This window comes from Dermochelys coriacea, chromosome 23 (genome assembly GCF_009764565.3).
Source record: "Dermochelys coriacea isolate rDerCor1 chromosome 23, rDerCor1.pri.v4, whole genome shotgun sequence".
Classification (NCBI taxonomy): Eukaryota; Metazoa; Chordata; order Testudines; family Dermochelyidae; genus Dermochelys; species Dermochelys coriacea.
In genome coordinates this window covers 6,095,910-6,111,155 of record NC_050090.1, presented here as the reverse complement: position 1 = coordinate 6,111,155, position 15,246 = coordinate 6,095,910, and the positions used below count along the sequence as shown (strand labels likewise).

The 15,246-nt window shown below is 62.1% G+C and overlaps 1 protein-coding gene across 2 annotated transcripts; it reads right to left on the bottom strand.

Annotated features, from left to right (window-relative positions):
* Positions 1-2,996: 2,996 nt before the first annotated feature.
* LOC119847257 (snake venom vascular endothelial growth factor toxin ICPP-like) lies at positions 2,997-11,857 on the bottom strand. 2 transcript variants are annotated; one of them, XM_038381871.2, is made up of 7 exons: positions 11,567-11,857; positions 8,041-8,071; positions 7,261-7,457; positions 5,456-5,535; positions 4,808-4,837; positions 4,133-4,198; positions 2,997-3,675 (listed from the first exon to the last, which is right to left on the bottom strand). In XM_038381871.2, the coding sequence occupies exons 1-7, from the start codon at positions 11,627-11,629 to the stop codon at positions 3,639-3,641; spliced, it is 504 nt and encodes a 167-aa protein (XP_038237799.2). In that variant the 5' UTR covers positions 11,630-11,857; the 3' UTR covers positions 2,997-3,638. The 2 variants fall into 2 exon arrangements, with proteins under 2 accessions (XP_038237799.2, XP_043357419.1); XM_043501484.1 differs by lacking the exon at positions 11,567-11,857 and adding an exon at positions 8,732-8,892.
* Between the last annotated feature and the right edge of the window lie 3,389 nt (positions 11,858-15,246).

The following is a 15,246-nucleotide window of genomic DNA, read 5'->3' as shown; positions in this document are numbered from 1 at the left end:
GGGTTGGAAGAGACCTCAGGAGGTATCTAGTCCAATCCCCTGCTCAAAGCAGGACCAACCCCAAATAAATCATCCCAGCCAAGGCTTTGTCAAGCTGGGCCTTAAAAACCTCTAAGGATGGAGATTCCCCCACCTCCCTAGGTAACCCATTGCAGTGCTTCACCACCCTTCTAGTGAAATAGTGTTTCCTAATATCCCACCTAGACCACCCCCACTGCAACTGGAGACCATTGCTCCTTGTTCTGCCTCTGCTTAAACCAAATCTGCATCAGAAGAAAGACGTACAAAAAGCAATGAAAAGGCAGTGTGGGACACACCTAAACCTCTCTGGACAAGGGTGACAGGATTCAGGAAACTCCCCTAGCCTCATTTGCATGGACGATGGGACAAGGAGGCATCTCTGTTAGCATACAGAATGGAGAACAGAGATTCCAAAGCAAGAACTGCACAGAACTCTGGGACCAGGGAAGCACTGAATGATGGGGGATCTCTGCTCCAGATGTTAATGAACCCATGCCTGCACACACCAAGCTCAGTAGTTATCAGACCAATTCTAGTAATAAATCCTTTATTGGTATCCAAAATAGTGAAGCTCTCTAATTGCATTGTGAGCTCCCTCTAAGGAACACCGTCCATAGCCAGGAATGATCAGCTCCCCTATCTAGCCTGAACAAAACAACTTTGATAGTGTTCCTTGTTTACACATAAACAAATCTAGTCTTCTCCCTTGAACCATTGTTGTTTCTCTACAAAAAAATCCTACTCATGCTCAAGAAAGTGTTCTGATGCCTGGATCCAAAATCTGCATCCGTTCCATTGGGACTTTATCTTCTCCTGACTGATCATGCTGGGGGCTCTGCCTGTCCGCAGCACTCCAGACCCTCACTTACCCACCACCACCTGGGACCCCTGATCGATTCATGCTTCATGGAGTGGTGAGAATTCAGCGTGCTCTCTCTCCCCCGACCTCGTGGGTGTTTTTTGGTTTCCTCATTTGCTCTGCAGCAACGCTCCTCGTACCTAAGCTAAAAGATCCCTGCAGCACCCAAAAATCCTGTGGGGTTTGCTCATCAAGTGAGTCACTACCAGAACAATTGTAATGTGAAAGTGGGGGTAGCGACGTGCTGAACCAGAGACATATGAAGGTGACAGCTTGGAGGTGCAGTTTGACCCACTCTGCTGAGTCCAGGGACATATAAGGCGTCTGCTGGGGAGTGCTGATTAACCCAGTGCTCTCAGACATGCTCTATTAGTGTGTGTGTGTCTGTGTCCGTGTGTGTGTTTGTCTGATTCTGGGGCTGGAGGAACCCAACCCTGGGGAATCTAGGTCCCACAGGATAGTTCAATTGGGAGAGAACTTGCAGCAGGGAGAAGTAGAGCTCCGAATGAGAACAAGTGATACAAGCAGTACATTGATAGAAATACAGAACCCCGCCACCCCGCCCCGAAGAGTTATCCTAATAAATGAGCATGCCCCAAAGCTGATAGCACAGGGACATTCTGCTCCAGCATGTGACATTCAGGGAGTTGGGGGAGAGCTTTCCCCAGACTCTCAGGCTGAGTGGCTGCAAATGGCTCTGAGGACAAACTGCCCAGCCCTGAGGGGGCAGCAAGATGGCATCACACCGTAGCACCGGGCCTGTGCTGGGGTCAAGTCAGAGCCCACGCCACAGTCTGTACTGCATGGACCACACCTGCCTCCGCCAGCCAAGTCCTGTTCTGTCCTTCGACAACACAAGTAGCGTGTGCTGAGCCAGTAACGTGTGCGCACGTGCATGTCCCTCCACCTGTATTGCTTTGTGTGGATCACGTGAGTGTCACCCTCCATGTCCACGTTCGTTCCTCCTCCGTGTCTCTCTCTCTCTGTGTATCCACTTGGGTGTCCCACTCCATCTGTCCCCCTCCATGGGGCCTGGTCTACACTGAAAAATTAGACTGACCTAAATCACTCTGGCCTGTGAAAAACGTCACGCTCTGAGCACCATCGTTAGGGCGATGAACCTCCCGTGTAGCCGTGGCTAAGCACAGGAAAGGATTCTTCTAGCGACCTGGCTACAGCGCTGCACAAACCCCTTCCGTCAACGGAGGAAGTGTCTGCACTGCAACGCTACCGCGACAGCCTGGCTGCGGCACTGTGCAAGCAGCCGCAGCGTGGTGTCCGTGTGTCTGTCCCTCAGTTCGTCCATGCGTCAGCTGCACCGTTCCAGACGCCGGCCAAAGGATCCGCGCACTCATGCCTGCCCAGCCCCAGGCACTATTTCAGCTGGGTCAAAATGCCCCAATCATCCCCCCTGCCCCCAGAGGCCGATGTGGTGGGGAGGGTCACAATCTGCCCCCGCCACTGCTCAGGGGGGGAGCGTTCTGCAGCTTGCTCTGTCACAGCGCGGTGCAACCCCAGCAGTTCCACCTGGAACAAAGCAGGCGGGGGGGACAGGATCCTTCCCCCACCCCCTGCATCCTCCCCCCCTCTCGGGGCGGGCGCAATGGGCCGGTGCTGGGACCAGATCAGCTGTCTGAGCTGCCCCATCTGTCTGCGTGGGTCAGGCTCAGAGGCTGGGCCTGCTGGTTCTCAAGGCACAGGGGTAGGAGCTAGTTTGGGGGAGACCAGGAAGGGATTGAACCCCAAAGCTGAGGCCATGCTGTGCCCCCTGATGACTGTACAGATGGGGGCAGGGCGGTCCTGTGCCATGAGTGGCATTTAATAAATGCTCTTGGGGTGTGAAACCAGGGAACCCACATCTGTGCCAACATAACCTGGCAACCCAACCCGGAGTCCCCAACAGCCTCCACCTTTCCCCCCACGACAGAGCAACTACCTCTTCCCTCGCCCAGCCTGCTGCCAGGATCTGTGGGTCACACCACCCACCCACAGGGCCCCTGGCATCATGTCACAGGTGTGCTCGTTCTGGGGGTCTCTGGGCTACCCCCCTCCACCCATCCATCATGCACCAGTGGAGCTGGGGCGTCAGCCAGGCGAGGAGACACTCACAACAGGGCAGGGAGGAGAGGGGGTTTATTGTGGGTTCAGTATCTGTGCATGGGTTATACATGAGCTCTCTGCAGCCTAAGAACAGGGGAGGCCAGGCTGGGCGTCGCAGTCCCCCAGAATTCACCGGCTCAGGAGCTGAGCAGACGTGGCCCAGGAACGCGCTGCCCAGAGCATCTCGCTACGGGCGGCTCCTGCGCCCATGCGGGGGACCTGGCTCCTATCTGGGAGGTGAGGGGGCTGGATCCTGGCCTCCCATTGCTGGAAAGGGGTGTGGGACCAAACCCCCATCTACACACCATCTGCTCCTGGCCCTGGGGCACCTGGCCTGAAGCTCCCTTTGCCAGCAGTTCAGGTCCTCAATTCCCCATCCTGCCTACCCCCCCGACGTCAACCTGGGAGCCCCTGGCCACCCTGGGCAGAACTCCCTGGAACAGCAGCCTCTTGAGAGCAAGTCCCCTCCCGCCACTGCCCTAGAGGCATCACCCCTTGCCCCTCTCATGTGGGGGGTCACCAGCCCCCCAGCCTGGGCGCTTCATGTGGGCTCGTTCACTGGGTGCTGGAGGTGGTCCCAGCTCCAGTCTGCATCGAGGGCTGCACCCTGTACCCCCACCTGGGCGCAGGACCGGTTCCTTCACCCCGGGCCTTGGCCTCAGCTCCTTGGCTCCCTCTGCAATGGGGGCTGCCATCTGTGGGGGAAACACACACAATGGCCTCATGCAGCAGACCCGGACCAGGGGGAAGAGGGGAGGGTGGAGCGTGACGAGGACAGGGCCTCCCTGGGGTCCATCACCCCCACCATCCGCCCCGCGTGTGCCCACCCCCCCATTGGAGAAACGCCCCCCGCGATCCGCTCACCCCGATTCCCGAGTCGGCTGGGACTCACCTGGAGAAGCTGAGAGCCCCAGAGTGCAGGGCCCAGGGAGAGAGGCTGGGCGCCTTGGCTGGTGTCCCCCCGTGCTGGCCAGACTCCGTGGGATGGAGGGAGAGTGAGTGAGGGCCATGGGGGCTGGAGCCCAACCCCCCTGAAACCACAGCAGTCTCTTCCCCTCCCCCCAACTCCCAGCAGCCTTTGCATTCCAAGGTGCCCACACCATTGCCCCCCATACCAGCCCCTCTGTCCCCCATGCCCTGGTGTGTACATACAGGGGGGTGGGGAGGGGCACAGGGCCCGGCTCCCGAGGTCTCCTCCTGGCCCCTCTCTTGCTGTCTCTGGAAGAGGTGGGGGGAGTTACTCTGCATGCCAGGCTACCTGCCCTGCTCTGAGGGCTCCCTTCCCTCACCCCACATCCTGCAGCTCTGCCATGCCCCCCCCAAGGTTTGGGGCACCTGCCCAGGGAACTTAGGGCCCAGAGGGGGAATGGCACCTGCACCCCAAAGCTACAGATCATGGCACCCACTTGGCACCAGCCAGAGCCCTGAGGTCCCAGACATGGCCCTAGCCCTGCACCAAAGACCCTGGCCATGCTAAAGTGTAGGGTGGGGGAAGGGGGATCCCCCTCCCCGCTATTTCCTGATTTGTGCTCACCCTCTCTCACCGTGTCTGTCCATCTCTCCCCTCCCCCCACTGCGGCTGGGAGTCTCTCTCCCAATTCATCAAATTTTCTAGGGAATCTCCCCATCACCAAAGAGCCCAATTCCACCTGCTTCCCTCCCCGGCCCCCGAGGAACCTGTTGAACCCCCCCTGCTTCCCTACCCAGCCCCCCAATGAACCCAGTACACCACAGGGAGCCCCCCGTTTCCCTCCCCACCCCTCTCAAGGAACCACTGGTGCCCCAGGGAGCCCCCCCCGGGCTCTCCCACCCCAGACCAGCACCTACCTCTCACTTTTCAATCGTTTCCTCCGAGGCCTGAAAGCAGAGACACGCTGGTAAGGGGGGTAGGGAGCCGAGTCCAGCCAGGGACATGTCTCCCTGTGGGGAATGGTGCGCAGGGTATGGAACCCCCACCCCCAGGGTCCTGGAGCTGGGACCCCGACTGAGCTCTGGTGGGACTCAGGACCAGTCTGGGAACCAACAGCGAGTCCTTGAGGGGGGCTGAATGAACAGGGCAGCTGCCCTCTACACCCACAGGCTTCCGTCCCCTGCACTGGTCACAACCCACCCCCAGCACATGCATCGGCACCTTCTCCCTCACACAGGCACTGACCCCCACTGGCCACACTGTCCACCACCCCAGACAGAGAATCATAGAAGATTAGGGTTAGAAGGGACCTCAGGAGGTCACTAAGTCCAACCCCCTGCTCAAAGCAGGCACCAGCCATGTGCCTCTACCCCCCCACAAGCTGCACCCCCCCCTCCTCCATCTACCTGTGTTCCACCTGTGCTTGTACCCGGCCACAGGGCTCCCTCACCTGCATATGCTGGCCATGTGCCCCCTCCCCTGAACGTGCCAGCGATGCCCCCCCTCATCTGCACATGCCAGCCATACCCCCCCCACCTGCACATGCCGGCCGTGCCCCCCCTCACCTGCAGGCGCAGCGGCTGTGCTCTGTGAACCTCATCTCCTCCTGCTGACTCTTCCCCTGGATCGGGCTGAGGCGGACGACCTGGTGGGAGGATGCAGCTCACTGGTACCCTGTCGCCCAGCCCGCCCATGCCTGCCCCTGGGCCGGCAATCAGCTGCTCAAGCTCAGTTCTCCTGGGCAGCAGCAAGGCCAAGTACTGGCCAGGCTGGGGGGCTACCAGGGACAGGGAGCTGGTGGGGGAAGTGCTCCAAGGAATCTGCCCGTGGCCCCTAGGCCCTACCATAATACAGAGAATACATACAGTAACTCCGCACTTAAAGTCGTCCCGGTTAACGTTGTTTCGTTGCTGATCTATTAGGGAACAGGCTCGTTTAAAGTTGTGCGATGCTCCCTTACAACATTGTTTGGCAGCCATCTGCTTTGTCCACCGCTTGCAGAAAGAGCAGCCCCTTGGAGTGAGCTGGTGGGGGCTTCGAACCAGGGTGGACCGGCAGCCCCCCCATCAGCTCCCCTAAGTTCCCTGTGCGCACCCAGCAGGCTACCAATTGCCAGCGGTTCAGCTGTCCCTCCCTGCACTGCCCTGTGCTGCTCCTGCCCTCTGCCTGGGAGCTGCTCTGGGAGCCTCCTGCTTGCTGTACAGAGGTGGGGGGAAGAGGGGTGCTAATGTCAGGGTGACCCCCTCCCCCCACTCCTGTACCCCATCTCCATAGAGCGGTGGAGGGGGGCGGGGAACACAGACACAACAGGGATCAGGAGGGAGGGAGCTTGCCGGCAGCACCTGCTGTCTCAACTTGCTGATCTACTTAAAAGGGCAATGTACTTAGAGTGGTGTCAGCCTCCTTAAAGGGGCAATGCCATCTCTCTCTCACACACAGGGTGTCGGTCTCTCTCTGCCATGCTGTCTCCCGTCCCTCCATTCGTGCCCCCTTGTAGAGTGTGAGGCTCCATTAACAACAATGCGTTAACCCTGGAGGGCTCAGCCGAATGCTAGTTCATCAGTTAGCAGTAAGCTAAATGCCCAAATAAATGTGTTAGTCTCTAAGGTGCCACAAGGACGCCTCATTGTTTTGATTTAGCAGGAAGGCGTTCCTGGGAAATATCCCACCCTCTGACCTCAGCACCACAATCAAGCTTCACAATCATCATTGCTGTGTACAGGATTAAATTGCTTGTTTAAAACTTATACTCTGTGTGTGTGTGTGTGTGTGTGTGTGTGTGTGTGTGTGTGGAGAGAGAGAATGTCTTTTTTTCCTGCAAAAAAATTTCTCTGGTACCTAACCCCCCCATTTACATTAATTCTTATGGGGAAATTGGATTCGCTTAACATCATTTCGCTTAAAGTAGCATTTTTCAGGAGCATAACTACAACGTTAAACGAGGAGTTACTGTCCCATGCTAGGGCACCAGCAGCCTGTAGAACTCACCGCCACAAGGTCTCAGCCAGGCCAAGAGCCGAGCAGAAGCCAGAGCTGGCCAGACGTGCCTCTGGCCCAGGGAACAGCCGGTTACACTCCACAGGGTCAGAGGATGAACCGCCCTCACTCCTGCCCTCCATCCTCAGCCAGATTATTCCAGAATTAACCACCAGGGGGCTCTGTGCACCTTCCCCCAAGGCAGCTGGGACCAGTCAATGCAGGAGGCCAGATACCGGGCTAGATGGGCCTAGTAGAGCCAAGGTCTCCTGTCCTGTCAGTACTGGGCGCCGGCACTCCCCCGTGGTTGGGGGGGGTCATTTGCCAGCCACAGCCCTACACAGGACAGGGCCAGAGCCTGGGGGTCTGAGTGCCCCTCCACCCCCAGGCCCACCTGCATGGCCACGGGGCGGGTCTCCACGGCGACGCACTCCAGGTCCTCGTCGCCGCAGCAGCCCGCGCAGCGCCGCAGCGGGACACAGGACGGCTTGAACACGTGCTCAGCTTCTTGCGGGAACTCGCCCAGCACGTCCACCAGGGTCTCCAGGGCACGGCAGTAACTGCGGCTCCACACCTCCTCGAAGGGGACCACTGCGGGGAGCGGTGGAGGGGGGGTTACCAGCACTGGGCTGCAACTCGGCCTTCCCCCACTGAGCCACAGGGCCCCACTCCCACCTTCCACTCACCTTCAGCCCCTCCTCAACCCCCCCCCCACAGCTGCCCTGTCCTCCCCCAGCCCCTCCTCCAAACCTCCCACTGCCCTGTCCTCCTCCAGCCCTCTTCAAAACCCCCCACAGCTGCCCTGTCCTCCCCCAGCCCCTCCTCAAAACCCCCCACTGCTGCCCTGTCCACCTCCAGCCCCCACCCCCTGCCCCTCCTCAACCCCCCCACTGCCCTGTCCTCCCCCCGCCCCTCCTCAAAACCCCCTACCACTGCCCTGTCCTCCCCCAGCCCCTCCTCAAAACCCCACAGCACTGTCCTGTCCTCCTCCAGCCCCCCACCCTCGACCCCGAGTCCCCTGCCCCTCCCAAAAGCCTTGCACAGCTCTTTCTCCACTGTCCCCTCTGCTGCCCCGCCTTGATGCCCCCCCGCCAGCACACTCTGAATGCGGGGGCAGCAGAGCTGGGATCAGGCAGGGAGCCAACAGCTGCAGCCAAGGGGCTGGGACACTCACCTGCTGCCATCTGGCCCAGTGCAGGTGCCACCTGCAAGACAGAGACCTGTTAGAAACCAGCCCCCCAAAGCACCCCTATTCCTGCCCCTCCTCCAGCCACCCCCAGCTCTGGTCCCCCAGTCATTGCCCCAGCCCCTAGTCCTGTCCCACCCCCTGCATTACAACCATCCCCAGCTCTGGTCCCCCAGTCCCTGCCCCTAGCTCCGCCTCACCAGTGACCCCCAGTCCCTGGCCCCCTCCCCCCAGTCCCTAGCTCCCCCTCACCACAGTCAGCTCCAGTCCCTCTCTCCCCCTAACCCCAGCCCCTAGCTTCCCCCAGCAACAGCCCCCCAGTCCCTGCTCCTCTCCCAGCCCCTAGCTCACCCTCACCACAGCCACCCCCAGCTCTGGCCCCCCAGTCCCTGCACCTAGCTCACCACATCCCCCAGCTCGACCCCAGCGGCTCCCAAACTTTAACAACCTGTGAACCCCTTTCACTAAAAGGTCAAGTCTCACGAGCCCCCTCCTAAAAATGAATATCTCCAGGGATTTTCTCCTTTACCCGAGTATAAATGATAAAAGCCGTGACCTTGGAAATATAAAATGTGTTTTTATGACATGCTTATTACACACTATTCATTACTAATTCTTATTTATCATGACTGTGTTTTTATTACATTATGAAAATGGCAACACTCTTCCAAGATCTCACGTTCGTAGCTTGTATCACTTTGAGTAAGCCTGTTATAAGCCAAGGCTCCTACGTTTCATCAGGGACCATCAGATGTGAAACAGCAGGAAGGGATTTAAGAAGCCAACTCAAAGGGTTCCTCCGACACAAGCATTCAGGTCCTGAGCAGTCCAGGCAAACAACACACGTTACAACAAAGCTTAACCTTGTTCTTGGTAATAAGTTTAAAAACAGCAAAAAAAATCCACCTCCCTTTCCATTTCTTATAAGGAGTCTTGAAGTTTAAATCTCCTCGGAGTGATAGAGATGCTTGCTTTGATCTGCTTAGCTCTTGGAAGTCCAGGGGCTCTGGGCTGCTGGCCCCGGGCTGCCCAGGGACAGCTCTGTCTGCTATTAGGGATTTCCCCCCCCCCCCCGAGAACCCCCTGTAACATTTTGTGAATCCCAATTTGGGAACCACTGCTCTGGCCCCTGCCCTTGCCCCACCTTCACCCCCTAGTTATCCCACCTTCTGGCTCTGGAGGGGGGCAAGCAGAAGTCTGCCCCTCTCCATCACTAGATATTGCCCCAGGGATCAGAGTTAAGGCTGCTGGTCCCTTAGGTCCCTGTGTCCTGGCTCCTGTCATGGGATGTGGGGGGGAAGGGGCATGTATGGCTTCTGCCCCACCCCTCCTGGCTGCAGCCCCAGGCTCTGTCACTAGCAGAGCGAGCTGCAACAGCAGAGAAGCCCTGGGTGAGGGGACAGGCCAAGAAAGCAGCACCCAGAGGGGTCATGGTGAAAACTCGGGGGCCTGCTATTCCCAGACAGCCACCAGAGGGCGCCCCAGCTCCATAAGAGCAGGTGGGTGCCCAGCCAGGGGCCTTGGGGGTCACCCAGAGCAGCTAGCAGATCCTGAAGCTCCTGACTTGGGGTTCTGGATTCTAATCCCAGACCGGGCAGCCCCAGTCGCCTCTTCGCAGAGGGCCCGATTCCTACAAACAGGGCTTCCCGGCCTATCCCGCTGCACCAAAGAGCAGCCATCTCTGGGGTGGGGTGCGGGGGTGTGTATGTGGGACCATCTAGCCCCGTATCTGGTCTCCTGCATTCACTGGGCCCAGCTGCAACAGATTAGGACAGGAAGTGAGGAAGAATCTGGGGCTTGGGGATTAGCAGAGTGGGAACGGGGCAGATGACTGGGGCTACACCCCACCCTCCCCATCACAAGCACCCAACCCACTCCCCCTCCCCTCACAAACACCCCACCCTCCCACACACATCATCCACTCCCCCTCCCCTCACACCACACAACCCTCCCTATGACAAACACCCCACCCTCCCACACACCACCCACTCCCCCTCCCCTCACACCACACAACCCTCCCTATGACAAACACCCCACCCTCCCCCACACACCACCCACTCCCCCTCCCCTCACACCACACAACCCTCCCTATGACAAACACCCCACCCTCCCCCACACACCACCCACTCCCCCACAACACACCACCACCCTCCCCCTCCCAAACACCCCACCCTCCCCCACACACCACCCACTCCCCCACAACACACCACCACCCTCCCCCTCCCAAACACCCCACCAACTGACCCCCCCCACAAACACCCCACCCACGCTCCCACACATTCCTCTTCCCCCTGCCCCCACATCATCCCCCACTCCCCATCCCATCCTTCCAGCCTCACCACCCACTCCCCCTCCCCAATACCACCCCCTCGCTCCCCCCACCCATCTCTCCCCCTCACGCACGCCCAATCCCACCGCCCCCACACACCTTCCCTCGCTCCAAGGGCCAGGGGAGCTTTAATGATCTCAATGTACCAATCTCGTCCCGCGGGCGGGCGGGCGGCAGGGGACACGACTGGCGGCGCTATAACCCAGACCAGTGCGGGGGGGTCTGAATCTACGAAGCATCCCGGTGGCTCGCCGGGGGGAAGGGGACGCGGGTCTAAAGGCAGACGGGCTGCGGTCGGGGAGGGGGCATCTGAGCAGCCCGGACTCATGGGGGAGAGGGGAGCCGCTCGACTGAACCCGTGGGGCAGCGGGCTTCGGGGGGGGGGTGTCACACACGCCCCGCACCTCCGTGAGTGGGGGCTCAGGGCCAGCGCCGGGAAACGCAGGGAAGGGGGGACACGGGGGTGCCGTCCGGGCCGGTGTAGCTGGAGCTGGAAGCCCCGCATGAGGCGCATGGGCCCCGCAACCGGGGGAGGGACGCGCCACAAGCAGGGCGCCTGGAGCAGGCTGCGGGGAGGGGCTGGATCGGGGTGGGGGGGGGGGCTGCAGCAGGCTGTCCGGAGGGGGCTGGATCTGGAGGGGCTAGAGCAGGCTGCGGGGAGAGCTCCTCTGCCTACGGGACCGTGTCCCACAGAGCCGGGCTGGGCGCGACCCCCGAGCAGAGCCTGGCTCAGCCGCGCGGCGGGACAATGGCCTCGGGGGCGCCCCCAGGCGGAGGGGCCTTGGCTCCATGTACCCGAGGAACCGCGGCCACTTCAAACTGGGTCCGCCCAGTCTCCAGCGGGCTCAGCCCGGCCCAGCTCCGAGCCGGGACCTGGGGGGCCGGGCACCGGCCGCGCCCCCCGCCGCGGGGCAGCAGGTGCCCGGTGAGCAGAGCGCAGCTGGCCAGGCTGGGAAAGGCCGGGGCAGCCCGCTCCCCTCCGACCCAGCCGCTGGCAGGAAGCAGGGGGGAGCCAAGCCGGGCACAAACCGGCCCGGGGCAGAGCGCTGCACCCCAGCTCTGCTACCCAGCCCGGCCGGGCGCGGTGCCTGGCCCGGGGCGCTGGGCACAGGGCTGCGCCGCTCCCGGCGGGCGCCCCGTCCACCCAGGGCAGCAGGCGGGCCGAGCCCTCCCCGCAGCCCTTACCTGGCAGCGGGCTCCCCAACACAGCAGGGCGGCCGCCAGCAGCCACCGGCTTCCCTGCCCCATCCCGGGGGCGGCTGCGGGGAAGCACAGGCAGGACGCTGTGGCCCGGCCCGGAGTTTCTGCCCCCGGGCGCGCAGCGAGCTCCGCCTGCTGCCCGGACCGGAGCCCGGCAGCGTCTGACGCTGGGGCTGGGCTGCGCCGCGGGCTCCGGGCTGGGGTGGGGGGGGGGGCGATGGGCAGAGACAGGAACCAAGGACGTTCCAGAGGGAGGGTCCAGCCCCGGAACCGGACCTGCGCTCCCGCCCCAGCCGCCAGCGACGGGGAACCGGGGTGGGGTTATTTCCAATATAACCCTCTCATTCCCCCCCCCAGCGCCCCGTGCATCGCCCCCAGCACCACCCCATCCATCACCCTCAACACCCCCTCCCCTGCACCACCCCATCCCCCATGCATCTCCCCCAGGGCCCCCCTCCTTGCAACACCCCTAGCCCCCGATGCATCACCCCAGCGCTCCCTCCCCCTGCATCACCCAGCCCCCATGTATAACGCCCAGCGCCCCCTCCATCACCCCAGCCCCCCATGTACCCTCAGCGCCCTCTCTCCCTACACCATCCCAGCGCCCCCTCTCCCTGCATCACCCAGCCTCCCCATGTACAACTCCCAGTGCCCCCCTCCTTGCAACACCCCCAGCCCCGCCTGCACCACCCCGGCGCTCTCTCCCCCGCATCACCCAGCCCCCATGTATAACCCCCAGCGCCCCCTTCACTATGAATCCCCCTTCCGGAGTCCCTGGAATAAATCCCCAGCTCTCTCTCCCTCCCGCCCCATGCTCCTCCCGCCGGCAGGCCACTCTGGGCCCCCCCGCACACCACCCCGGAACCGCCACCTCTCAAAATTCCCGGGGAACCTCGTAAAGGGGCAAGCGGTGCGGCAGAGAAAGAGCAAAGTTGGTGGCGAGCGAGCGCTGGAAAGTGGGTCCCACAGGCTGCCCATGGCCCGAGCCAGGGGGTCCCTGCTGGGGACAGCAGGTCAGGGGCGCTCCCGACCTCTTAAGGTGGCATCTGCTCCCAAGGTGGAGGCAGGGGGTTGGGTGGGGAGCGGCGCAGGGTTTGTCCGCTGCCTCCCCCTCGCCACGCCCAAGTGGGAGCTGGAGGGTCGGTGGCTCAATCAGGGGCTCACAGGGGGTGGGGGCGCTTCAGCGAGGCAGGGCAGGGAGCATGTGGGGGGGCTCAGCAGGGGGCAGTCACTGCTTACACCAATGCCCCTGTGCAGGGCTAGGGGGGCGCTGTGCTGCAGGGAGCCCGGTGGGCGTTCAGCAGGGGGCGCTGTAGCAGGGATGGGGCGGGGGCTCAGCAGGGAGGCTGTAGCAGGGAGGGGGCGGAGGCTCAGGAGGGGGCGCTGTAGCAGGGAGGAGGCAGGGGCTCAGCAGGGAGGCTGTAGCAGGGATGGGGCGGGGGCTCAGCAGGGGGTGCTGTAGCCGGGAGGGGGCGGGGGCTCAGGAGGGGGCGCTGTAGCAGGGATGGGGCGGGGGCTCAGCAGGGGGTGCTGTAGCCGGGAGGGGGCGGGGGCTCAGGAGGGGGCGCTGTAGCAGGGAGGGGGCGGGGGCTCAGCAGGGGGTGCTGTAGCCGGGAGGGGGCGGGGGCTCAGCGGGGGCGCTGTAGCAGGGAGAGGGCGGGGGCTCAGCAGGGGGTGCTGTAGCCGGGAGGGGGCGGGGGCTCAGCGGGGGCGCTGTAGCAGGGAGGGGGCGGGGGCTCAGGAGGGGATGCTGTAGCAGGGAGGGGGCGGGGGCTCAGCAGGGGGTGCTGTAGCCGGGAGGGGGTGGGGGCTCAGGAGGGGGCGCTGTAGCAGGGAGGGGACGGGGGCTCAGCAGGGGGTGCTGTAGCAGGGAGGGGGCGGGGGCTCAGCAGGGAGGCTGTAGCAGGGAGGGGGCAGGGGCTCAGCAGGAGGTGCTGTAGCAGGGAGGGGGCAGGGGCTCAGCAGGGAGGCTGTAGCAGGGAGGGGGCAGGGGCTCAGCAGAGGGCTGTCAGGGCTGACCCAACGCGGCACTAGGGGAGGTGCTTCCATTCAATTGTGGTCTAACCCCTGGGGGTCCGTACGGATCAAGTGGCGCTGAGTGCCGAGGTGACCCACCTCCAGCCAAACCCCAAAGGGGAGTTTCAGTTGTATACGGGCCGGGCCTTTGCTTCCTTTCCCACGCTGTCGCCAGGCTGGGTGGTGTCACAGCCATTGTGTTCCACCTCAGAGGTGGCTGCATTTCCCTGGCAAACAATTGGCTCCCCAGCGCTTTGGTATCCTGGCTCTGCGGTGTTGACTCAGGGCTTGTCTACACTGGCAATGTACAGTGCTGCAACTTTCTGGCTCAGGGGTGTGAAAAAACACTCCCCCCCCCCAGCGCAGCAAGTGTAAACAATGCCCCTGCACTCCCAGCTATGCCCCAGCAGTTATTTTATCCCGATGCTGCATTACTGCCCTGCCTGGGATCTGTCTGGGGGCCTTCAGGATGCCTAATGCCCCCAGCCCAGCCCCTGGGAGTGAACAGCTTGGTCGGACAGACACGGGTGGGATTATTCCCGCTGCGGCTAATAAACACATTGGTGCTCCAGAAGAAGTGTGCACGGGGTCTGCCTCTACGGTGATTAGTTTATATCCTCACTCGGGCCTGTCTACACACAAGAGCTAGTCCAAATCAAGGGGTGAATGTAAAGTGGCAGCAGCCCGTGGGGACTCACAAACTCTAAGGATCGCTGCTGGGAGTTCACCACCCGCCCCCTTTTCCCGGGCAAGGCAGAGTCAGGAATCGAACCCAGACTTCCTGAGTGCCAGCTCCAGCGCCGAACTGCCCTTTCCCCCCATGACTGTAGTGAGACGTTTCCTGCCTCGCCTCTCTTGGAAGCTGTGGCTGGTTCGAGGGGTGATGAATCCTGGCCCTGGGGCTGGGGGAGGGTCTGGGAAGGATGAGAAGGCTGGGGTGTTGGGGGTGGAAATGGGGAAGGGAGGGGTTGCACCTGCAGGGGTGGACTATGGGGCTGGAGAGTGGCTGGTTGCCTGGGGGCAGGGAGAGAGGGGTGGAGAGGGACTGAGGGGTTGGGATGGATGAAGAGTCTGGCTGGGGAGGTGGGATGGGGTATGGAGGGGGGCAGCAGTGGGATATGGGGCTGGCAGTGAATGGTTGCCAGATGGGGAGTTGAGGTGGGGAGGAGGTGGGGCAGTGGGGCGCTGGGGTGGGGGCTGCGGTGGGCTATGGAGCTGGGAGTGGATGGTTCCCTGAGGTCAGCGGGGGGCTGAGGGACATTGTGGGGGATGGGGGCTGGGACCTGCAGTCTCTGGCTCACTTAGCGCCCAGCCCAGGCTGCGGCTTCTGGGCCGGATCCTGCCCGGCTGCTCCCCAGGACAGAGGCCACCGAACAGGAGGAAGAGCCGAGCCGCAGGGAGCCTGCAGGTGGCCGGGCATGCAGTGTTGCCCCCTTAAGGGCACGATTGCATCAGCAAGCTCAATTCCTGGATGCAGCTGCTGTGACACTTGCTGGGCTCTGGCAGCCTCCAGGCAGCGCAGCGCACGGATACAGAGCCGACACTTGGCAAGGAAACGGCCGAGCTCCTGGGTCATCGCCTGCCGTGTGCAGTGCAGAGAGCCCCAGCGTGAAGACCAGCTGCATTCTCAGCTCCTGGGATCCCAAAGC